The sequence below is a fragment of the Chiroxiphia lanceolata genome, chromosome 8 (genome assembly GCF_009829145.1).
Source record: "Chiroxiphia lanceolata isolate bChiLan1 chromosome 8, bChiLan1.pri, whole genome shotgun sequence".
NCBI lineage: Eukaryota > Metazoa > Chordata > Aves > Passeriformes > Pipridae > Chiroxiphia > Chiroxiphia lanceolata.
Window position 1 is genome coordinate 16,973,276 of NC_045644.1, and position 26,467 is coordinate 16,999,742.

Genomic DNA, 26,467 nt, shown 5'->3' on the forward strand with positions numbered 1-26,467 from the left:
CATTGCAAAGGAGAAATTATATATATTTTCCCCTGGAATAATGCAGTAGTAACTTTCCTGCACTCTTGAAAAAACATGGAAAAGCAGAGAGAAACTGGAAAAAGCTTCCATGGAAAGGTTCTTGTTGCCTGTGTGTTTAGAGGATAGTTTATTGTCAATATTGTAGAGTTGAAAACCTATTGCAAGATTTGTTATGAAGCAACTAACACTAAGAAATTGTAGAGTACACTAGAGTATTATGTAATGTATTTTGGGCCAGTATTCAGTATCTGAATATATGAAAGTACCGAAAAATATACAGATCACACAGAACATGAATTGGAAAAGATTCACTACTCGAATTTTACTTTTTGCAAAATATTGTATTATGGCATTTTTTGGGTCCTATATGCCGTGAATGAAATCCAGGCCATGCTGGAGGCAAAGGGAATATTAAATTTTCCGTAGGACCTGGATTTTATCCAGTCTATACTGTATTTCAGTGTAGAATGCTCAATATTATGAGTTAATTACCTGAATTAGTTCAGACTGGCCATGTCTCATGTTTCTTAATAAAAGATTTAGATGTTTCACTGCTAAAAATATCAACGTGTTTTACTATAGTGGATGCATTTTTTTCTCCCTATTCTGGAAAGAGTCAGAATAGATAATAAATGTAAAGCCAGGAAAATATATATATATATATATATATATATGCACACACACACGTATATATATACATAGATATATATACACGTGTAAATATATATATATATATAACGCTGCTGCTTCTTTTGAGAACACATGCAGAATCATTCTTGAGGAGAAAAGACAGTGCAGAAAGAACCATGTCTTGCCAATACTGCCTAAGGAGACTTTCCACTGTGCCTTTTGCAGCCGGACTTGTCTATCTCGCATTGGCCTTTTTAGCCTCCAGCGCACTCGTAGCAAGCGTGGATAGAATCCTTCTCAAATCTTTGTTCACGAAGCCTAGCCATGATGATGATATATATAACACACTATATCTGTCCTAATTTGTTTAAAAATCCAAATAACAACATATAAAGTTTTTGAAAATACATAACTCACCACTGGGTAATTTCACTGGCTTTTTTTATGTATCTGTTGAACAGACTATGTGCTAATAGACTTTCTCTGCTATCATCAGTATCTACAGGGCATCAGTAATCATGTATTATGGTCACAAGATTATTGCAATGAGGTGCTGAGTGTTTACTGAGGTAACAGAGTAGAATATGTAGGGATAAATCTGACTTTCAAGTGGTCGTATAGAAAATAGTATGATGAGTTCCTTGCATTGGAAGAGAATGAAGTAAATGAACTGTAAGTTTTATAGCCCCTCACTGGGACACAATCCCCACATACCTTTGTTATGACAATCGTTGCCCTTCACGTAAAAATGTCCTAAATAAACCCGTGTTACCTATGGACAACTCTCGCCAGTTTAAAAAATGAGAATGCTTTCTTTAAACTAGAAGTTTACGGGACTCTTTTCCTTCTTGTACTCCTTATGGACAAGCTCGTAAGCAAAAATGCACTGCTGAGTTCTCCCAAACCGCGTTTTTTCCGCACCGCCGATGGAAACCACGCCGCGTTCCCCTCCCCTTCCCCAGGCTCCGCGCTCTCCCCGGAGATGATGTTCCTCGAGCCCGGCCGCGGTTCCCGCGCTCCGCTCCGCGCCCGGGACGCTGCGGGGGATGAGCAGCGCGGGGGACGGGGGGCGCGGGCCGACATTCCGATGCGGTGACACAGCCCCGGCCCGGCCCGCCCCCGCGCCGGCCCCGCTCGGGGGGCGCGCACGGCGATGGCTCTGGAGCGCGTCCAGGCGCACAGGGTCGCGGGGCTGCGGCGCTCGCTTGCGGGCGGTAGGAGGAAGCTCTTCCGCGGACTCCAGCTGGCGAGTGCCCAGCGGCGGGACGGGACCCGGGGCACTCCCAGGCTTCGAGGATCCCCCTCGGCGGGCGCCGCCTGGTACTTTATGAGCAGTGGCGCGCACTGGGAGCCGGAGGGAGCGGTTCAGTTCCCTGCTGCTGGCGGGGTGACCCGCCGCACTTGCCGGACGTGGAGTGCGGAGCTGCCCCGGACCGCGCACCCCCGAGGCACGGGAGCGGCGGCGCTGCCGCGGGGCCGCAGAGCCGCCCGCCTCGCCGCGGTGCCTGTGGGAGCGCGGGGCTGCACAGGGCAGGACGAGGAGGAGCTGCCGCACCCCGCCTGCCGCGTGTGCGGGGTATGATCCCAGCGACCCGGCCCGGGGGCAGCTGCCCGGCGGGAGAACCCTGCTCCCCACTACCCAGGAGGGGCGGTCCCGGGGCAACCCTCGCGGGCGGCCCCGCGCCCTCTGAGCGCGACTGACTCAGCCGGCGGCGCTGCCCCCGGCCCCTCCCCGGCTCCCCCTGTCCCCGCCGGGCCCGGCGGGGCGGTCCGCGCCCGCAGCCCCCGCCCCTGGCCCGCCGGGGAAGGCGCCTTGCTCCCTCCGCCGCCCCGGGCAGCGGCGGCCGTGGAGCCTCGGCGAGGCGGGGGCGGCTCCGTCCCGCAGACCGCTCCGCCACCGAGGCACTGCCGCCACTGGAGTCACGGCCGACCCGAGGAGGAGGAGGAGGAGAAGAAGAAGAAGAAGAAGGAGGAGAAGATGCCGGGGGGACGCTGAAAGGTGCGTCCCCTGCTCGCCCCCGCCCGCTTTCCCGGGCTCTTTCCCCGACTCCCGAGTGAGGCTGGCTCTCCTCCGGGAGCTCCGCGGGGCAGGGTCCCGGCCCCTCCGGCCCCGCTGGCCCCGGCGGGGGTTTGCGAAGGGCTGCCCGGTGCGGCCGAGCCCGGGGGCGGGCGGGGGCTCCGCTTTCGGCCATGTTCGGCAGCGCCGGCAGGACCCGCTGCCCGCGCCCTCCTGCGCCCTCCTCGCCTGACCTTCGGCTGCAGGGCTCCCCGCTTTCCTCCGGGAGGGTTCAAGAAAATCCCAAACGCAAAAGCGAAATGGGGTGATTGCCCTTATCCCACATGCTCTCTTCCACTGCGATTCTACAAACAATGTTTTACCTTAAAGTCTGGCAAATTGTAATCCAAAAGTGGTGCAGCTCATCGGAGATGTGGTGTTGGAAGGACCCTGTGGCTATAAGTGACAAGGGTGCCCTCAGTGGGTCTCAGCAAGCTCCTCTTGCGGGCTCTAGGCGCTCCTTGCAGGTGCTGCAGGCCCTGGCGCCCAGGCACGAAGGTGCGAATGCATTCCTTCCAGCTCCAGACTTCTCTTTGCCTCACTTGGTGAAGTGTTGTTGAGTTACAATGACTCAAAGTCTACAAACACTTAGAGAAGTAGTTTCATTGAAGTGTTAGTAAAATCAGGACCAAGGTGTCTGAGTGCGATGCTTGTCCATTCCGCTGCACGCTCTTGGGACGCCACCAGCACAGGTGATACAGAGGAGAGCCTAGAGAGGTGACTGCAAACTGGGCTTCTGATAGAGAAAGTTTAAGAGCTAAGAGTGCTAGAGAAATGCCTGAAGGATCGGCTGTACTTCAAGGAATAGTAAAATGTTTTGTTTCATAGTGAGGCATTTGTGTGAGAAGCAGAATTGGCCTTACTGTTGTATTTAGTTTGCTACAAGTTTGACAAAAAGTTTGCTAAATACTTCAATCCTCTATGTATGACAAGTGTTTGCTAAATATTTCATTCCTTTACGTTTGTATATTTGAAAGGAGATCAGAGAACCTGCCAATTATGAAGAAGCCACTTAATAATCATTGCAAAGCGGCGACCATTATGTAGTTTGAGAAGGCATGTGTTTCCATCTACAAACAATCTTTGATCTGTGGTATCTCATCCCCTGAAAAGTCAATAGCAAACAACCGATGTTTGTGATCATTACAAAAACACCTAAACAAATCTGTGGGCAGTCTGACGAGAAACAGACACAACATTTTGTGTATGAGGAAGTGCTTGATGGAGAAATTCCCAAGATTGAAAGAGCATGTCCAATCTACATAAATTAGCAGAGGATTACTAAAAATCTTACTTTTTTAGTAATCTAAATAGATTTCATTCTTGTTCTGCCATACTGAGGTATTAATCTCAGATTCTGTAGTGTGTTCATTCCTGTTTTCATATGTGGTAAGAAATTTTTTATTAAGGCTTCGTGATTGCAGACCAGGCAGTGCAGTCCTGCCCTCTCAGTTAACACAGATTTCATGTGATACATCTTGTACAGTGAAAGTGTGGTGTTCAAACCAGAGTTCCAAGACATTAAGAAGGAAGAAATAATTCCCCATGAAGTAAAACGTTTAGATCAAGAAACATGAAAGCCCAACTGCAGAATAAAAAATTTCTGAAAACTCTGTTTACTGGAGATCATAGAACAAGTTCATGAAAGAGATGATAAGATAATTTGAAAATTGGGAGGTTTTAATAAATAGAGAAAAATAAATTCTCTATATTTAGGTTATCCAAAAAAATGTAATGGAAAAATCTGAGCTCTATTTGTAAGTACCCATAGAAAAGAATATTTCTTCTATCAAAAGGGCTGTTTTGGTTAAGAGAAATATGCAGGTTAAGATCCACCAGTGACTAGAACCTGCACCAAAATCCAAGGCACATGTTAGAAAGTGATGGTTGTGACTGTTCATGAAAGGTTGTAGATTTACAACCACTGGAAACATCTTATTCAACTTACCAGCCCTTTTTTTTTTTTTGGAGAAGAGCAGGTGTAATTTATCAGTAGTTTTTGGATTTGAAATGAGAATTAGTTAAAAAAGTCTTCAGTTATAAAGGAGGCAAAAAGTAATTAATCTATTGTTTCATTAGAAGTCCATGAATTGCATAGGGATTTTTTTCATAAAGTGTTAAAATTAGGGTTTTTTTAGTGATCAGTTTAATTTACATGCACGTTTACAAAAGTATTTCTTGAAGAATGTCTTCCTTTAAAGCACTGAAGACTACGCTCCAGAACAAGGGTTGTCATTTTGTTTAATGTTTTTACAGCACTTACCACGAAATGGATTTTGGGTCATGACTATGACTCTTAAACTTTATAAATTACAATGGTAAGTGTTATTAGTAATAATTTACATCTTTTTTTATTTTGTGTACTTCTTGAAAATATCAGTAACTGAAACACTGGAACAAGTCATACAGCTCCAGCATGGGCAGACTTACTGTCATGCCTGTTCACAATGCAGCCATTGATGATTCCATTTGAGCGGTGACTGTCATTTGATTGTGCGGACAGCAGGTTAATGGCTGTCTGTACCTTTAATATGAAATCTGATTAATTTGTAAATAATACTTTTCATCACATCTTTCTTTTAGAAAGCTATTAGCATGCTAACGTGAAATCCATGTTTTTCCTTAGATTAACTCTGTCCCTTCTTGAGCCTTCTTAATCATTTAGAAGAGAGTTGTTGCACGTGTACTTGAGGACCTACATGACTGAGTACATATTATGTGAGAGCAGTCCAGCTTACTCTGCACATTGCTTTATTTGTCTTGGCAAACCTATACATATATCTGCTTGTGGGTGGGGTTTTCCGTAGTCCTGGTTCTGCCAGATATTGGTCATATTTCACTCTGATTTTTTTGAGCAAAACATTCATCTGCTGAAGTGAAACTTGTGTTTAAGACCTGAGGATAAACTGGTGACATTTTTTTCTATGAATTTCCTGTATTGGGAGGTCTCTAATATTTTCCCTCTCTTTTGAGGCACAGAATTTTGGTTTTATTTGAAACAACAAAGTTAATTTGTAAATATGTTGCTGTGAGATTGAAGTCTGGTCCTCTGGTTTTGTCATGCTGACATCTCTATGCAAGACATAATTAATGTCACTGATTTTAAAGTAGGCCATCCACAATACTCTTTTCTTGATTGCCCAGTCATTCATAAATAATCCAGCATGTTCAAACAAGAGCTATATGTGCCATCACTTACTGAAAACAGTAAACTACAAAAGCTAGAAGGAATGAGCTCAACTGTCCACCAGAATTATCCTTCTGTCAGAGCCCACTACGTTGCTCCAGTTTATCAAGTGTCAATGATGGTGCCGCAGGTAATCCCAGCTCTTTCAGTAAATAATTTAAAGCAGCAGGGACACACACCTTATGGCCTATGTGAGGTGCTCCATGGAGCTGTCTTATGCATTCTTTACATCCAAAACTGGTATGTATTTGGTGTAACTTTTGAGTAGGGAGAGTATTGAGCAGGCTTAGTCTTGTACAAGGAAGTATATTCTATGGGCCAGTATATTTACTGTAATGTTTATTCACAGTAGTCTGAGGCACATCATAGTAGTTTAAATAGGCTATCAACTCTGGCCTACTTTTTATTCTACATTGCTATCAGTAAGTAATGTTTAATAATTTGTTACAACATTTTCAGTGGAGCCTCTTTATTAAATTGAATATATTATTGTATTTGTCAGTTGTAACATTTCATAAGTAATTAAAAAATTAAATGCTCGGGTATTTTCAGTATTCTTTATGTTGCTCACTTCAATGTTTTAAATGAGACACAAAAAGTAGAAACGCTTAGAGCAAATTTGAAGCTACCATTTGAAAACATTTATTTTTGGGGTAATGGTTTTATTCTATCAGTATGCACAAGTGCTGCATAACTTGCATCTAATAATAGTGTGTTTTCTTAAACAGATGACTCTCCAGTTGCATTGACCTTGCCTTGTGTAGTAGGACCTTGCTGTCTGCTGTTTCAGACAATGCTCTGATGTGAGACCTCTCCTCCCACAGTATTTTTCTCTGTCTGTGCTACAGCATACGGCAAGAATGCTGCTGCAGTGATCTTTGGTATTTGAGGTTTTTGTTACACTGCATCTTCTCTCAAACATTTTCATGATGCATTCCTTTACTCCAAATACAAAACTTAGTTGCTTGGATTAGGTTAATTTCTTTCTGTAGTGATACAAATACCTTTCAACAGTGTTTTAGGGAAAACCAACTTGGTTTCCCTTTGGAATTTAGCAAGATAAAAAGGGGTCATAGCAGAGCAGCTACTGTTTTGTGCACTACCAACAGTTCACATCAAAGAACAACCTGTAGATTTCTTCTTGAGGAACTTTCTTGGCATGAATGCCTCCTTTTTAGTTCCTTCAGGGTTGCTACAATTGTTTTGGATTTCAGCTATGTACCAAATTGCAAGGGAAAAAGAAAACTCAATGTTTTAGTAGCCAGGCTGAATTGTGTTTTGAAGATTGTATTCTGCTTCTGTTCTAATTTTAGTTAATTTTCATACTCTGACATTTTTCAGAGATAGATTTTCAACCAATTAGTTACTGTTAAGTTTGGATGAGTATGGTAAAATGCATTTATAATCAGGTGCTTGCATTGGTGGGCAGAGATTTCTAATAATTCGTTAGTATTTTTCTAACTTTTTCTAGAAAAAGCAAACTTTTGGTGACTTTCGAGCGTATCAGATGTTCCCTCTGAGTACCTGCATTGTTTCTGCTGAAAGCTGTGGGAAAATAATCTGCAGTTATTTCTTGTGAAAGCTCTAAGTTTCTGATCAATGTGCACGTGTTTTTGTTCAAGGAGCTTATGAGGAGCAGTAAATGTAGAGGAATATCTATGCAAGGCTGGAACCCCCTAGATTTCTGCTTGCAGGAGAGGCTGACAACAGGCTGCCTCCCCGTTTGGTTCTGTAATTTACGTTTTCTCTTCAGCTACACTGCAGGCTGCTTTCCCATAACATATTGAGTGGCAAAGGTGTCAAACAGTACCAGGCAGATAATGCTTCTTGAAGTCTTTTGTTTTATGGTACTTCTGCATTATTGCAGTACTTCTTGCATTTTTTAGATGAAGAATATTTCTTAATATGGCTCCTTCAGAACTCTTGAAGTTTTTCAGTGTAGCATGAATAGTCTGTTGTTTGCATTTTTTTCCCCCAGAAGAACAAAGTGGACATACAGAAAGGGGTGCATCTTGCACAATTACCTTTGTTTTGTTGTGATTGCACCTTCTTGTTTGTTTTGTTTTTGCTTTTCTTAATAGTCAATTGATGGAATAGACAACAAAAATAGAAACGATAAAATCAGTTGGACACCTGCTTATGTTGACAATATTTTTGTCTTAATAGCCACTCAAAATGTCGCTGTTATAATAAATTTGAATATACATCTGCTCTTATTCTGTGCTTTAATTCAGCAAAATATAAGCAAGAAGTTCCACTTCAGTGGTGGTTTTCACTCAGTAGACATAGAAATGAAATATAGAGAAACGTTATAAAAATGGATGATTTCACATGTGTGTCATTTACTAAACCTCTGTGACAATCCGATTGAGCAGCATTCCTAATATCATTAGTCTGGGTAATTTAAATATTTAAGTACAATTATAGCTTTTTTAACTTTTATTTTTGTAGAAAAATTTAGAAGATAACTATCACTGTTTCAGAACCTCATGAAATTATATTAGCTTAGCCTAAACCCATGTGACATTGGGTACTGTTGTTTTCATTGTGATGCTTATACCTTTTAGCCCCCTAATTAAAACAGATTTCAGAGACTGTAATAGCAAGATTCCACTACATGGTTGCAGCATGAAACAGAATTGTTTATTTTTTTTTTGATTATTTGTTTTTTTTTTTTAATAAGTTGAAGAGGATCATTAAAAATCTAGCTTTAGCAGCCACTTTTGCTGTAGAGAAAGAATATAATGTTATTACTGTCCTTTCTTGTTTATGTTAAGCAGATATTGTCAACTGCCAATTCATGGAAATGTTTTGGAGTTGCTATAAGGAAAGAATATGCTTTTAGAATGGTAGTTTAGGCCAACAAGCAAGAGGGGTTTTATGACTCTCTTGAATTATTCATAGTGGTCAGCAGAAATTTTTTCTCGTTCCAGCAAATTCTGAGCTATGGCAAATGTATTACCTAGATTCCTCTGTCACTCAATTATGAACACTTTTTGGAAGAATGTTTTACTTGCTGTGATTATGTGAAGCAAATTCTGGAACTCCATCTTAAAACTTCTTATTTCTTTATTATAAGAGATATAATTACTTGAGATCAGGGAAAATACGAACGCTTGTTTAAAATTTTGTAGATTCATTTGTATAAAGGAATAGGAATAACTTGGAAATCAGCAACATTTTGGGTTGTAAATGGTCCTTCTACTTTACCAAGATAAGGAAATACTAAAACTTTAGGTTATCTTTCGTAGAATTGGAAAAAAAGAATGGGTAATATGTTGCATTAATAAGTGGATAATATTTACAACTGAAATGTATTTTCACTGGTTTTTTTCTAGTCATTCAGATCCATGGGGCACCCCAACAACCTGATTTTATTATGAAAACTGTGTTGTCAGCACCAACTGTTCAGAGCATCAAGTACCAAATCCTTATTATCCTTCCCCTTCTATGATTGGTATGGCTTAAAATTAATAAATGTGGAACCTTCCTTTTTCTCTTAAAATTCTTAAACCTTAATTGTTCCCATTTTCATCTTGTTTTTGTAACTAGAGGATATGGTTTTAGGGCTGAGATTATGAGTAATTACATAATAGTACGACTAGGGGCTTCTAGAAAAACAGAGCTTAGATTCTGAGTACATGACTGTAAGAATTAGCAATACTGTGAGGGCTCTTTAGAAATTAATTCTCCATACTATTCAAACTGTGATTTTAGATTTGCACGCCAGGTTCAGTAGTGGTTTGTAGAAATAGACAGTTCCCTAGACAGCAGGCTATAAAACAGGTCAGTGTTAAAATATGCAGTAACATCTTTCAAATGTCTGTGTATTAGACTACTATGCCTGCCTCAATTCTCTTTCAGGATTCAGATCATAACATCTATTTGGAGTTTCATTACCTGATATGCACAGTAATGGTAGAGATGCATAGACAGCATAGGGTTTTCTGAAGGTCTTCACTTTCACCCATTCAGAAGTGGCAAGTTTATGTATTCTCTTAAAATTTGCAAATGTCATTCTACATGGCCAGAACTTGCCTCCATGTTTGTGTCATCCCTGATTTTGTTCCATATCCTCTTTATTCTGTTATGCAAGTTGATAACAAAAATGTTTATCGTTAACAATCAGTTGTCCTGTTGGCTGAGTACATAAAGCTGGTTTTGAGGCTAAAATTTCTGAGGACAAAAGATAACATACCACAGATACAATGGTACAGCACAGTATTATCCTGAACAGCAGCTTCAGTGCACCCCTGAACTTTATTTCAGCTGTGGTGCTTTGTAGAAAGCTGCATAGAGTTGACTTATGATTTAGTGGGAGAGCTGTAAAAATATTTGAGGAAGGTGTGTGCACAGATTTAAAGCAGGGAAAATTGTTTGGTATGACAGCATTAGTGCTCTGAGGATGCTGTTTAGAAAAGTGGAAAGTTCGGAACAAAAAAAATTTACACTTAGCAAAACTCTCTCATGCATTTTACGTGCATTTGACTCAAAGAAATCAATGGATAATTAAAAAAAAAAAGATAGCTTTTGTCTCCTGGTTTTTCTGCCTTACCCATCTTGCTTACAAAGCTCTGTTCTGCGAGCAACCATATGCATCCCAATAAAGGTCTTAAAGTTTGAATTGAGACAGAGACTGTCTCAGTTTTTGGCCAGCAAATGCAAAGAAAGTTGGCCATGTTCCCTCTACTTGCCAGAAAAGCATGAAAGCTGGGGCCTCTCCTCTGTCAAAGAAAAAGGGAAGCTCTGATCTTTCTGCATACAGATTTTTGCAAGTATTGAGTCCCTGATACATTCTTGGTAGGACTTGTCTGTCTCTTGCTTGCTAGATGTGGCCCAAAGCCCCTAGGAAAAGATCTCTAATTTACAGTGAATTTACATAGGTCAACCTCAGCTTTTTCCTCTGATTATCAGTTTGATGGTAATTTTTTTTCTCCATTTGCAGTTTTAAATATCAACAAGAAATCCCATCTCTACAGAATTACAGTTTTCATACATGTGGCTTGTCTTTCATTCTACTAAATCTAAAGACCTTATTTTTTTAAAATACTTGATATACAAATGAATGTGCAATTAAAAAAGCATAGAGGCTGTTATCATACCGTTTAGTGTGTGTTTGGGTGTAGGCACTTCCAGTACTTGCTTCTCTGCTATACAGGGCTTTAAAACTTTCAGTGTTCAGATAATCTGACAATCTGTTGAATGGTGTGTGACTAGGTAAAATAAGAATATTATGAAGGAGATTATCTATAAAATTTAGGCTTATTTTTAATATGTTCTGTTATGATCCAAAAATATTTAATTTATTTTTGTCAAATATTTGAACTTAAAGTATTAAAAATCAGAATGTAGAGTTTAGAAGTAGTACAGTAATAATACCTCTTACACATTCTTTCTGCCATAACTGTACCTAAGACTATGTAGAGGTTGCTATGTAATTTTTTCTGGTGAGTGAATCATTAAAACTAAGCAAGAGTTTTGGTTTTTGTGGTTATTACAGGCAATAATTATGCACACCTAGGTTATGCACAACTGTTATGCAGTTGTATCAATAATATGCACTTCACTGTTGGCTTTTTCTCTATACTTATAGCCTATTTTCTGTAGTGGATATTTTCTTTATTTTTCAGAGAGATCCCATGTAAAATCAGAAGTGATGAAATGCATATACTGTAATTTCAAAAATATGTTGAAATGTTGTAGTACTATTAGCATTATTCCTTCTGTAGCTGTTTCTGCTTTTATAAATGCATTAAAATGCTTAAATAAAACCAGCCAGCATTAATGAACAGGTAATAAGCCAGAAAGCTATCTGTGAAGACTTAGTGTGAGGACTGTGCTGTCTGGTTCCAATTTAACCTGTTCTCAGATTACTCTCATGAACTAAGTTTGTGAAACACTTTGAGAGGGTAGATTTTGAAGTTAGAGCTTGTCTTTCCTATTCTGCTGATTTTATTTTTCTTGAAGGTAGGTAAAAAGGGAAGGCAGATAGTTTTGGAAATCAATAAAAAAGTGTCTTGAATATATAGTGGGTCTGAGTGTGACATGGTCCCCTCTAGATTAGCAGGAACAGGTCTAAGGAGACGCTTTGTAGCTTGCAAGATAAGCTCATAATAAAATAAGAGGACTACTGATTAAAAAAAAAATTAAAATAAGGGAAAAAAAATCCCTAGAACTTAAGGGATGCCAATTGATTTGGAAAAGATGGAAAAGAAATAGGTCTGCAGGAGCAGGTAACTGTTTTGAGGTGTGGCAGTAGCATGCCTACAAAGACAGATGAACAATATTTAATTTGAAATCTCAAAGGACAGGTTAGTCTGCATTCATTTACGTATGCTGGTTTTATATATTCTTTTTTCATAGGTCATCTACTGTTATCCATAAACTTCATTCTAGATGTACAGGCACTGTATTTCTTTTCCTCCTTACCACATTCCTCACATGACCTTATTTTTCCTTCTTGACTACCAAAGAGGAAAGTAATACCATCCACATTGTAAACTGTTATTATTTAAACAAAGAACCACATATAGAATGCAAAATATTAACTGTGAAAAGGGAGAGCTTTGGTCTACCCATTGCACCTTGTGAGTGCTGGTGCTCTGAGTTACCTTTTGTGAACACTTTCTCTTCATATCATCAATGAACTTGAGCAGTTGTGGCAAGCCCCTGATACGCTTCACCTTGCAAACTGTCTTGAAACCGTTTTTTGTTTTTACACTGTTTTGAAACATTGCATAGGTTTTTGTTGCATGCAGAGCACTGTTGCCAGCATAGGCCCTTGTTTTGTTTGAAACTGTGTAGACTGCACAGATCATTAGTTTTCATTGCTGCTTTGCCTCCCCTCAGGGATCTTTTCTCCTGCCAGTTATTACTTCATAACACACTCAGCTGCCTGGTAGGGTCATCACTTGTTTGAACAGTCTGTCCTGCAGGTGAGCCTCCTCATGCACTGGTCTGCAGGGTTTTCCCCTCAGTGGGATGAAGTCATTGTTGTCATCTTGCCCAAGAGAAGCCTGATTACAGGGCCTTGGGCTGCTCCTTATCTTTCAGTTTGCTGCCTCAGTACTGGCTTGATAGTGTTTGATTCAGCGTTTCAGAGTAACCTCCCCATCCGTGCTCTTGGCAACATAGAGAAGTTATTCATTGTGCTGTTTGAGAGTTACTTGATCGTTAATTTTCCTCAACTTCTTTTTATCATTTTTGGTGAGCACATGGTTGTGCCTGATGGTGAGGCCAATGACCTCCATTGCTGGGGAGCTGCAGGAGATGTTAGTGGAAGGATGAGCCGCAGGCTGAGGCTCTACTTCAGTCCACCTGTATCAAGACAGGCACCAGCAGGTGAACTGGGTCCTGATGTTGATCTGGTAAGTCTGGTCAAAGGTCAGGAGCAGCAGAGAGCAAGGTCTGAGCCCAGAGATGCCAACAGCAGAGCTCAACCCAGAACTGGGGGACAGTCTTGAGCTGAAATGGCTCCTGGGCCTATTGTGGGGCATCACAGGTGGGGCCGGTTATGGCATTTAAGGACTTGGTGTTCTTGCAACCTTGACAGTCCCTCTGATAGACATCTGCCTTGATCACATCCTCGGTTAACGTCGCACGGTGTTGTGCTGGTTGCAGCACTGGTGTGTTGTTATTGTGCCCAAGTACGTTACAGAAAATAGAGTAATTTCATCTTCTTTAGCTGTTACAGCAGAAATAACCTTGAGTGTTCCAGCATGCGTTCGCTGGTTCGTTATCTTTTACAGTCCTGTCGTGGTTGTGTTCTTTGGCTTGTTTAGCTGCAGCACTGTCCGTTTCCTCTCTGGTGCTTTCCCTTCTCTGCTCAGGCTTAGGGCATACCTCAGGGATATGTACGTGCCTCCTCCCTTCCAGGACCTTCTTGACCTAAATGTTAAGTAATGTGTTAGCAGCAGGGATTCACAGTCAAAGGGTTGCAAACAAATCTTTTTGCTTGACTGAGAAAGTATATATGTAACACTCATTTTTACATAATATGTTATTACTGAGGCGTATGAATATTGGAATGTATGTCTAGGGTTAAAAAACCCAGCAAGATTTCCTAGTAGCATTTTCAGATTTTAATGAAGCAGTTTTGTTTGGATACTATCAGAGTCTCTGGGGACATATTTCAAGTTAAGTCAAGTGAAAAAGGGTGTTCCAGTGAAGGAAGTGTAACTTTCCGAATTATAACTGCAGTTTTTAGACTAGTTTCTTATGGAAACGACTTTGCAAAGTCACACTGTGTGTCTGTATATATTTCCTTCCAACTTTTAACTAGCCTGTAACAGTTGGGCTTATTACAAAGTGCAGATCTCAGAAACGTGGGAGACTTAATGAATTTCATGCAAATGTTACTCAGATGCAAAACAGAAGTTTTGCAGAGCACTCTGGCTGTGAAGAAGTTGCTCTGAGAGTTCACAGATTAGTGGAGGGTTCATATAGGAGAAAGTCTTTAGTTATACCACAGCTGTAAGAAAAGCTTCAGTTGCAAGTGGCATTTCCTTAGACATCGTGATTATTCTGTATTCATTACTTCTAGAAGCAACTAAGGTATATAATGCTTGGTTATTGTGTGTTCTTTTGTTTTAGATTTTACCTTTAGCTACTCTACATGAACATTAAATATCCTCTGAAATACTTGCCCGTTAATTTTACCAACAACTTCACTGTGTTAAAATTCCCTCTATTCATCTGGAAGTACAAGAACTTTTAAGAAATGTAAGAAACTTTGAACAAGTGATTGTTTGCATTAGATAAGTATAGAATTAGCTTTTGCCACACATTCTTATCCCAATTAACTATATTGTGAAGACTGAAGTAGACTAAAAATCTGGCATAAAGTCCCATCTTATCAAGGGAGCAGATTTTCATATTTAGAATTCCAGATTCTTACTATTCTTGAAGCAAGGAGCTCAGGATTGAGCTGTTTTATGATGACTGAACTTAATTTGAATACTTGCTGAAGGTTATCTTTTTATCCCAAAATAACGGGTGAAGTACAAATGCACATTTTTAAACCAGAGGTTGTAAATACAGATCTCACAAGTAGTCAGAAATACTTAGTGGACTATTTTCGTAGACAGTCTGAAAGATAACCAGGAAAAGCAAATAAATCTCTTATTTCTTTAGCAAGGATGTAGACATTCATTGCAATAAAGATCCTCAAATAAAGGATCACCTGAATGTGTCACAATCATATATGAAGACATGCTGTGTTGATCAGGCATGATTCTCCTTCAGATAGGTCAAGCTGTTAAAAAAATGCAAGTGGAGCTTGAGGAACATGGAATTTGCTGTGTATATTCTCTGTGTCTGGTTAATACTGTGACAGTATTTTCTAAAAGAAACCTCCTAACTTTGATCCTGGTTGTCTTCCTGTCCTATTTATTTATTGACTAAGATTGGATAAGTAGTATTTATAATGTGAATTACAATGATGCCTGCAGGAGTTTTAAAATATTAAAACATTTTATTTAGAATGATCACTAATGACCTCTAGGTCATTAGCAACATAATCAGTTTTATGTTAGTATAATAAACATCTTGCAACATCCTGAAAAAATAATTTGCAGTTATGTGCTGACCTGCTGCTTGCACAGTTAATTTTGGCAAGAGCCAATATCTTAGAGATTACTTGGCTTGATTTAGTCAGATGTCAGGGTGGGCTTTCTCCCAGAGAATGATGTGATTGATAAAGCCATCATAGGCAAAAAACAAATCTAGTGTTGACTTGCTGAGCAAATATTGTTTGCTATATTTGAGTAGTTCAAAACTGAAAACCATTGTTCTCAGTAGTTCACTTCAGTACTCAATATCTAGCAATATTAGAACAGTAACAGTAGTATAGAAATTGTTTCATGTATTTTCAGGGATGCTGAATCAATAGTCTCCTGAAAATTACATCTTTCTAAAGCAGGTAATTAATTCCCCTCTAAGCAGACAGTTTGTTTGCTCTTGCCTTGTTTTGCTCTTGCCCTGTTTTTACTCTTATATTCTCTATTAGGCATGATAATAATAGGCAGATGAAATAGCAGATGTTCAAAAGAGAAAGAGTAAGAGACTAAATATTGTGATTCCTGAATAAATGACATGAATAGGTCAGGAATGATATACAAAGAAAATGCATTTTGAGAAAATGGAAGAGTAGTGCAGTAATTTAATAATGTTAGTTTTCAGCATTTGAAATATTTTTCTTTTCTAGAACTATAGTGTAAGTGCATAAGTTGACAAATGACTGAACTTTTTTCCACGTACAGATTAGTGTTTAGTTTTCATTTGAAACATATACTGAGGTTTCAGACTCACTCTTGTTGCAGTTATGACAGCTGAGCAATAACATATAGATTATTATTCAAGTAATGTTTTAAGTAGGGCTACTGTGGCTTAGCATACTGTGAGTAAAAGTGTTAGCTTGGGTTTACAGAAGATAAATTGTAGTGATATATGTGCCTTTAACATACCCTCAGACATTTTAGTACTCAGAAATATTTTTATTACAGGTTTGTTCTGTTCTCACCAGAGTGGCTAGAATTACAGCTAATATGGGACAGTGAGAGAGAGGGAAATGAGAGAAGACTTGAGTGTTCACATGAGAAAAATGCTGTAAGGAAGAATGAACAAGACAAGTTCTTTTTGCTTATTCTGTCCCCAGGATTGGAGTAGTTTTAAAACTTTGACAGGGTGACAGTTTCTTATGGCAAGGTGCAGTTGCTGTTTATTGAAATATATGTCAGTGTGCCATTTTAAGTACCTTAAAGGCATGATTTCACGTTGGGTAAAAATGCTAATGAGCTCAGATAGGAAGACTACTATCAATGGCACTTTGTTGTTAACTAGAACTAGATAAGAAAGAGGATCGCCAGGGTTGAAGATTCCTGTTGGAGGAGCATGGGTTTTTGCTTTGTGATGCAGACCTCTCTGGTACTGCTTTGAGAAAAGGGAAGATGAGAGGTAATGGTGTTAGGATATTTGGTAGATGGTTCTTCACCTCAAGGCTGAATTGTCACTCTGTTACCAGTGTCCAGGCAAATAAACCTACTGCTGTACAAAGTAGTGTGCTGGAGTTGGATCCCAGTGCAGGGAGAGCAGCTTTGCTGGGCGGCACAGGTGGTGCTCCAGGCAGGACATGGAGTTTGGTTGGTATGCTGTGATATCTGAAACCTACTCCATCACTACTCTGAAAGGGTCAGCCCACTGCAGGGCTTGGCTGATGGCTGGCTGACCAAGGCATTAACCTCTCTGAAGGCTTGAAGCAACTGACTTAGACAAACAGTATCCTTTGGTCAAGGTAGCATCTCCCAAAGCATCTTTCCCAGGTGTAGTAGGAAAAGAATGGGATCAGAGCATGAAACACCCAATTCTGTCACTGGTGTGCCATTGTGAATCTGTGGTTGGATGTTTTTTCGCAAGTGAAGGCCTGCAATCAATTTGCTACTTACTCTCCCTTTGCATTCAGGAAGTCATCTGGCTTTCAAATTATGTAATTTTTCCTGCTCACATACTGAGTTCGTATGTGCTAATGACTCTTCAGAGAAAGAGTTTGATAAAAACTAGAATGGAGGAAGTATACCATGTTTACAAGTAACATTAGTATGTAGTCCCAGGTTACTGTTGACTTTTTAGAGCTGTAAATGGTTTGTATTTCCAAGTGGCAGATTTTGAATGTGATAACCAAGTTCTCAGAACAGTAATGCTTGTGTGTAAGCATTCCATTTTGTTTTAAGGCCATAGAAGTGTTTGGCAAATGATAGGAAGTGCATACAATCATTTCCCCCATATTTATTAATTGTATTTTGATGACAACAATTGTTTTCATTCATAATTTAACAGAAACACCATTTGCAATATTTTAAAAGTAATTTGTAATTGAGATTCATTGTACACAAAACACCTCCACTTCTGCTTCTTTGCTTTTGTTTGATGGACTTTACTTAGAGCTCCAATCAGTAGAAGAGCTTCCTTTTATTTTCCAGCATATTTAATACCAGCTGGCCTTAATGAAGGAACTTACTGTGCTTTATCAACTGAGGAGAAATGGCATAATTTGACTAAAGAGAAACCACGTAAAAGAAGGGTGTCTGTAGAAGTTAAAGGATAAAATGAAGATATGAATGTTGGCATTGAATTCAGAGGAACCATAAAGCCTTCAAAGGTGGACAAAGCCTTGAAATGGGATGATGGCTGAATTATTTCCCAGTCTGATGTTACAGGTGTTTTAAGGGATCTGAATGCCTGGTTGCTGGTACTCAAATATACACAGAGCATGTGGGCAGTGCTGTGAATGTGTTACTTGCTGTTCACTGCAGATTATGTGAGTAATTCCAGTGAAGCAGAGGATAACATCTGAATTCTGAACGCTTCAGCTGGTACTAATCTTACTGTTTCTTATTATATTCGAGTAGTGGAACTTGCCTTTGTTTTGTTGTGGTCTATCTAATTTGTTAGTTATAATTGTGTTGCCTGAACCTCTCAGATTTTTGTACTTACATGTCTCTCTTCCTATAGATTGATTTTTAGGATGTATTTTGGTGACTTAATAAAGCTGTCTCAATGTGAGATGCTGCAGATACATTTCCACTCTGGTCTTGGATTCTCCCTGTCTCCACCCTGCTTTATGCTTATGCTGTCTCTGTCAATTGACACGATTGAGTTGTGAGGGACATCAGATAATTCTGCCTGAAGACTCTCTTCCATTCTTCCTGGGTTAATTTTCCTCTGGATTAGTTGATTCTCTTTCCTGCAGGAGTTCCTGTTCAGGAGATGGTGAAAATACCTCACTGAAAGTGACAGGGAATGAGGGATCAGCTGCTTTGGCTAGAGCTTGCCAGTAGGTTGGCTTAAACCTTAAACCTGATTTTTAATCATGTTTATTTTTTTTGCATTGTTTGTATAATTACTTTTTAAATTCCCAGATCTTAAAATAAATCCTGATACACTAGTCCATTTATCTTTTACCTGCTTTTTCTAAAAATTTTTATTTTATTTCTCACTATATTTCATATTTTTCTTCTGCATAATCATTATTTATCCTTGTCTTTCATATATTTTATTAATGTCAGTTCTTTTGTTTTCTATTATAGTTTATCTAATCTTTCTAAGAAATCTACTTACTAGTGACAAGTTTATTGAATTTTTTGTTTTGAAGATTTTTTTTTAAATTCTGCTGCACTCCCGTTTCCTATGAATTTGAGACTCGGTGCTCAAAAATCTTTTTTGTGCATTTAAGACTGTTTTCACAGTTCCTCAAAACATTAACAAATTTATTCCAGAAGCACTTGTTCAAAGAGAGAAGAATAATCCTGCTTTCTATCTTATACATCTCAGATAGAAGGACTTGTTCATCCAAGCGTCGATGATGAAATTACAGCTTTCAGATAAGGTCACTTATGAGGAAATTCAAGTAACCACTGAACAGAAAGTTTATTTAAACAGCTTATTGCAGATCAGATCTAAAAAGAAATACAGAACTGACCCTGACAGTAAAATAAATGCAGTTTTGGGTTCTCTCAGTGCATCTCCTCATGCAGAAAAGGAATTTCTGTAAAGAAATGAAGAGTGAAGCTGTTATCTGGCAGAAGCTTCAGATTCTGCCTGATGCAGTGATGAATGATGAAGCAATTGAGAGGGTTCACCATCTGGCAGACATTTGCATAGTTTGAGACATCTAATACTTGATCATGTTTAGATAAGTATTCTAGAAATTAGAAAAAAGGCTGTAATGACAAGATATATAAATACTGTAGTTCTTTCTTGTTGTTGAAACGCAGACGCTGGTTGTAAATCTGAGGTTCCACATGATGCTGTATGCCAAATAAAATGTTGTTATAACTTGCTTCCAACTGTTCAAATAGGATCTGTGCACATCTTGAGTGATTCTTAAGAGTCTAGCTATTTCCTGCTTGCTGTTTCCCCCTGATTCCCTGGGCAGAAGAGGGGTTTAGAAAAATGGTGATGACACATTGGTGCCCTGTTCTTGTACTGGTATCTCCTGCTCGTTTCCGAGATAAAACACTGTAATGAAATGTTTTGCCTAGACTGTTGTAGACTTTAATTCCAGATGTCTGGGGAATAAGAAATCATTAAATATTATTATTAATTATTATTAATTCTATCTAGAACCAGTTTGTACTTTAAGTTTTAAAGTGTATGCAGTCAGTGTAAATGAAAAAAAAAGAGTAGACAAATTAGTTTTTTGTCAGATGTTTTCAGACTTAATAAATTTTGTGAATGTGTGTGCGCTGAATGGTTGCCAGACAGTTTATTTTAATTGTTCATTTGTCTTTGTTGGCTGACCTCTGCATCCACAATGATTCACTAATGCTGGATCTAGTTGCTTATATTTTTACTTCCCTTTGCTGATAGAAGGAGCATACTACATTTCTGACATAACTTAGGCCTTGTAAAATGAACCAGTGTAGTTATTAATGGATTTTATCAGCTAATCTAGTGGCTTTAGAAAATGCCAGCACATATTGAATACATTGCAGGCTTTGCTGTCTACTTTGTGTGCTTTTATATTCAGATTTAACTGTAATCAGTGTGTTTTGAGTTGAATGTACACCAGGAAGAATATAGTTATGAATAATTTCAGCACTGTTTTTATATGCAAGTGCATGTATGTGTTTGTATGAGGATTTTATATGAAGATCTAGGCTTTGGCCACCCATATGGAGATAGGCAAGTAAGGGAAGGCACAGGGAGTGACAAGTCTGCGATTTTACAGTAAAATACAAAATACAGTTTTATTGATTGAGCTTGTGAGTTTTACACTTGATAGCATTTATAAAACTGTGTTAACACACTTCATAACATGTCTAATGAATTCCATCAGTTTCAGGAATTTACTGGGCACAGTAAATTGAAATCTGTTGATTGCAGTGGAAAGCAGAGACTGAGAAGTGTATAATGTGGGACACATGAAACCCTTGTCATCTGTTCAGCGGAGCTGCAGCTTCAGATATTTTTACAGTTGTCTGTAGATCAGCAGCTCTACCATCATGGTTTTCACTTGCTATTTCATAAGGTTTTACATACTTGTACACTAGACATAATAGACTAAAAGAAAAGTTCAGGGTGCATTTAGACATCCTAGCAAACATGATCTAAACTGAAGCTTCTAATGAGTGGTCCTTACCAGGCATTCCTAATATTTTCTTTTCGTGGAATATAGTGATCATGTGACCACGAGGTGAGTCAGTTTGTTTGGATGAGAAGAATAGTTTTGTGACAAATCAGCCAGCTGAATTAACTCTGTGGACTCATGATCTCTAGATGAGTGAGATGGGGAGAATGGGAACAAAAGGTGAAGAGTGAGGGAAGGAGCAGGTCTGCCAGCTTTGGTGGCAGCTACCTGCTAGATTGACATAGCTGAAATACCAAATTACATTTGCAAATTGCAGAATCTTGTAAATCACCTTAAGCGGCATTTTCCTCCCTTCCCCATGCTGGTCGTTTTCTCCCTTGTGCTGTTGTAGCACATGTTAGTACAACCATACTATGAACTGGATTGGGAAGATGTTCTGGCTGTGAAGTAACTTGAGTAAAAGATTCTTGAGATGGATCAGTTCCCTATCACGTTGCAGTGGTCGCAACAGGATGGGAACAGCTGGACATGCGGTGGGAGCTTCTTAAGCAGATATTATTCTTGATGAGTTGGATTTCAAACAGGCACGGACAGATAGAGAAGACAGAAATGGGCAGGCATATAGCCTCAGGGGTTGAGGAGAGAGGTGACCAATGCTGGGGAAGATTTGAGATAGTTTCTAGAGAAAAGAACAAGGTCTGAGAGAAGCTGTTTGGGGAGGACACGTGTGGAAGAGCTTTGGCATAAGAGAGAGATGAGAAAATTATGTGGAGGGAAGGAGGACTGTGAAAGACCACTTCTAGCCTCTGAAGGAGCTTTGTGGGCACTGTATGATGTAAATGGACTTCTGGTTTTAGCAAAAAAAATTTTTACTAAAAAAATTCAAATTAACATGCATGGTCAGTTTTGTGATCTCATAATCATCGTATGATGTTAAAGTTGCGTAATAATGTTGTCTTTCTGCCTAGTAGTGTGATGTTTTGTAAGAATTTCATTTGGCAAACAGCATAATTAGAGATATAATATTTTCAGTAACAATGCAATCCATTAATTTTTATTCTGGCTTAGCAATATTACAGGGAGTACATTTATGACTATATTTAGGTGGCTTTTATTTTCATTTGTCTGGAAATCTTTGTTCTGAAACAGGAAAAATAAATCAGTAGATTGAGACATTTTGATAGACAGATTGAGACATTTTGATAGATCACAGAATTCCTTAAAAACTCAGTACTGAAGAGCATTACTAACACATATACGTATTTTATACCTTTTACAAAGAATTATTGTTATTGATATAGAAAGAAAGAAACTTCAGAGATCAAGAGAAAAAACAGCAGCTTCTCCTTCCTAGATCTTTCTTCTTTGATCAGCATCATCATATGTAGATTTGGACTGAAAGGCATGGAAGGTTGCCAGAAGAAATAAGATGGGATCATTTCTAGATGGATTGCTTGCAGTTTTCGTCAAGTGTGTAGTGGCAAAAAGTTATGTAAGCTGTTGTCTGGGAATTTGAAGAGGAAGGAGGACAGGGAAGAGGGATAGGAAAATAGGAAATGGTAGAAGAAAATTGCTTAAGTACTTTCCTTTTTCGTGTGCATGTGTGGTGGTGGTGTTGTTGGTTTGTTGGGTTTTTTTAAAATGAAACAGGTAAGATTGAAGAAAGTGGATTAAAATGAATTTAAGGGTACAGTTTAAAGATATAGGGACTACCAGGGAATGTAGATGCAAAGAATTGCTTGAGTGTTGCTTTTCATTGCACATCCTCTACGGTTGTGCTGTTACAGTATTTCGTAGGGTGGTCTGTGAACTGTGTTGGTAACATGACTCTAGTTTTAGAGTCCCATCCCCATCACTCTATCCAACTACTGCTATCTCCCTCTACACAACTTTTCTATGAACTGTAGCTGTTATTTTCCTTTCTGGTGCTAAATCTCTCTCGTACAGGATCTGAGTTTCTCATCCTGACTCTCCTCTGGCTGATCTGGCGTTTTGTAATGGGTGGAGAATGTGAAACTTGTGGCTCTTTGTTCTATCTCCGTCACTTTCCTTTGCAACCCTCCCAGTTGTTAAACCAGTAAAGTTGAAATCTTGATTGAAGTGTTAAATTGCAATTTTTACCCTTGCTAGCTACTCTCTGAAGAAACAGTGTTGTTCTCTGCCTAGTAAACTTTGAAGCCAGAGATTTGTAGCAAAATGTAACTTTTTGTAAATTTGTCTTTCCCTTTTTGTGACCCCTACCCTGCACCAGCAAAGTGATACATTTAGTTACACTTTCACAAGTAATTGTGTGAGAATACAGCATCTCAAATGTCCTGTTAGCTAATTAGTGTGTTTCACCATTTGATTTGTGCCAGACTGCTTTTGGATGAAGGTTAGTAATCGATAAAAATTAAACCCAACAGTCTAAAATGCATTAAAATAAAATACTTAGTTACTCAAGAAGAGTATCAAAATAGATTTTACACTTGAAATTAGTTTTATTGAGCTTTCCTGATTTTTATCCCTTCCATCATTCCTAGGTGTTTTATTAACTATAGATGACTTAATTATTATATTTAGCTGAACCAGTGATTTTATCATTTACCTCAGTTTTGTGCTATTTTTTGCTGCTGAAGTTTCAAAGTTGGGGGTTTTTTTGCTTGTTTATATTGAATTTAGACTGTTCCGGTAAATTTAGGTCTTAATATAACTTTCTGCATTTTCCATATTTTTAATAATACACTTCAGATTTTTCAATGGTAAATATGATAAATTGAAATTTTAAGAGCATATTTTTTTAATTCACTGTGATTTATCTAAGTGTGTTTCTTTTATTCTTCTGATTCCTTAGTTGAGCTATCTGTAACCTCATATATTCTGACTCCAAGTTTTACTTCTACCATGCTGTTTGCAGGAAAGAAGCTGAGAATTAATGGCAGTGTAGAAGGGCAGGTTGATATTTTAGCTTAAAGCATACAAGTAGGGGGAGTCAAAAATATTATTTCTAATATTTCAGTCTTTTACCCTAATCTGTCTTCATGCTTTTTCAGTCGTAAACTTGAGGCAAAAATACTGTGTCTTCATGATTTTGTGGTATCAACAGAAAGTGTAATGAAAGCAAAAACCATGTAACACCAAAACAATTGTAGTTGTAGTTCTGAATAGGAAAATAATAATTTAAGAAGATAGTGTAGGTTTAAAAATTATTTTAACTTATCTCGGCTATGAAAAAATATTGAAAAGACATTTTCTTTTTTCCCTTTATATTTATCTTGTATGTTCAATTTCAGTGTTACAGCTTCAGTAAAATTAGTTCTCTGCAGTCATGTGGCTTTCCACAGTGAAGTGAGAACAGCTATTAAAGTGTGTAAAATGAGACTATAATTTTCCAAAATTGTTAAGTGAGATTTTAAGATGGATTTAAATGTGTATTTTGGAATTCTCTTGGTTTTAGTATAATTAACTTAGTTTGTGTGGTCATCCTTTTTACACAAAAGAAATTTCTTTGTATATATTTCAATATAAAATATGTATATATATTTCTTTCATTACAGAAAACGAACTTTTTGGATGCCCCATGGGGAGATGCGTCTTTGACATGGAGCATATGTTTGGTCATCTTCAATCTGAGGCAACAGTATGTGTGCTACATATAACAGAAGAATTAATTGTGGAAAGAGACCAGCTGAATGGCTACATCACAATAAGAAATGGGTCTAAAAATGTTAGTGTTTCATACCACTAATGTAAGGTTGGGAAAGCCTAGTAACCCAACAGTCAAAAGAACTACTTTTTTGTAAAAGAACAAGCAGTCAATATATATTTTACTATGTGTTCCCTGCTTATTTAGCACTGAGTCTTTTATTACACTGAAATCATGGTGTGAGGATTGGTGGACAGTGTCCCCCGCCTACCATCCCCAGCATACATCTGGCAACTAAAGACCGTGTCAAGATGACCTCTGAGGAGATGAGAGCGTCTGTTCTCCTCTCTGTGGTACGGGGTAAAGTGATACCTGCTCAGTCAGCTGGAGATGAAAATACTGAAAATGCTTTGGACACCAGTGTTATAAAAAGACATACTGCCAGTTCAGGAAGGCAAACCACACATACTCTGTCATACTTACACAGACTGGAAGAAGAAAGTCTTCAGGGCTCAGTGCCCAAAATATTCTCTCTGGCAAAAGAACAACTGACTAATGACAAGAGTAATGAAAACTTCTGGGACAGGAGCAGCTCCATCCCCGATCCAGTGGAATTTCTTAACATCAACTGTAACATTGTACAGAAAAACTACAAGAGCAATATCCCCTGCAGCCAGTTGTATCAATCTTGTGATCCTTTAGCAGGGGGAGAGGCATGCCTGGAAACTGGAATTCCTGTTTCACTGGAAAGAGCCATGCTTGCTGAAATTCAGTTGAAAATGAATGGACCTTCATTAAGAAGCCAGACAGCAGTAAATAAGAATGACAGCGGTGATCCTGACAAAGTGGCCTTTTTTCACTTACATTGTGCTGGTGAAAGGAATATATCAAAGGCTTTGTGCAGTTTACACAACAGCTTCATTTTGGATGACTGCTTGCAGCCCGTGAGCGTTGGTGATGGTAACACCTCCGGTTCCTCAGGCTGCACTTGCAGCATAATGGAGTTGACAAATAATTCTGAGAATGCAAATGGGCAGCAGTTGTATGAAGATGCTTTAAGGGATAAGTATTTATGTCTGGAAAGAGCACCACGAAAGGTTAAAGTGGCGTGCTCAGGTCACAACTTCTATGGAAATAACTTTACTGGAAGAATGCCCTCAAAGCCCTTTCTGAGCCATTTTGAAGACTGCAATGATAACTGTGAAGATGAGTTGGAAGAGGATTTTTTTCGAAACAAAAAGGAACGTTCTACTCTATTAATAAGACGTTTCTGTAAAAATGATAAGGAGGTTAAAAAATCAGTTTATACTGGAACGAGAGCAATTGTTAGGACTTCACCTTCAGGGCACATAGGAACTGTTGCTTGGAATTATGTTGAGCAAAGGAGAAACAATGGTGGCTTGAAGCTTTCTAGGATTACAACAGAACAGCTAACTATAATTCAGTCCTTAATAAAATGGAAGTTTAATTCCTGCCTTGAAAAGTCTTTATGGTATAAGGTAAGCTTTTCATAGTGTTTTTTTGTTTGTTTTGTTTGGGGTTTTTGTTTGGTTTTGCTTCTTTGGTTTTTTTAAGTTTTCATAACCTGATGACCTGTCCATTAAAAAAGCACCTTCAACTAGTAAATACTTAGTAACACTGAACAGGATATTCCACTTAACCACATTGAGCAATCTTATGCTGAACACTGTTTTTTAGAAAAATGTATTGTCATCTTTCAAAATTCTTTAGGTTTAAAACGATATGGGATAAAAAGAATGATTTTATATGTGTATAAACTGTATATGTATATATGTACATACATATATAGCTATATAAAATGTGTATAGGTACATATTTATACGTAGATGTATGTATAAATTT

The 26,467-nt window shown here is 38.7% G+C and overlaps 1 protein-coding gene across 5 annotated transcripts in view; it reads left to right on the plus strand.

The window, feature by feature from the left end:
* The first annotated feature begins 2,509 nt into the window (after nucleotides 1-2,509).
* Nucleotides 2,510-26,467, plus strand: part of PLCE1 (phospholipase C epsilon 1) — a 146,282-nt gene continuing 122,324 nt past the window's right edge. For 3 of the 5 annotated variants that reach the window (XM_032694215.1, XM_032694216.1, XM_032694217.1), the window contains exons 1-2: nucleotides 2,511-2,650; nucleotides 24,516-26,103. In XM_032694215.1, the coding sequence (XP_032550106.1) occupies nucleotides 24,916-26,103 (1,188 nt within the window). In that variant the 5' untranslated portion in view covers nucleotides 2,511-2,650; nucleotides 24,516-24,915. Of the gene's footprint in view, nucleotides 2,651-13,240; nucleotides 13,262-24,515; nucleotides 26,104-26,467 lie in introns of those variants that run through there. The other 2 variants (XM_032694213.1, XM_032694214.1) reach the window with 2 other exon arrangements.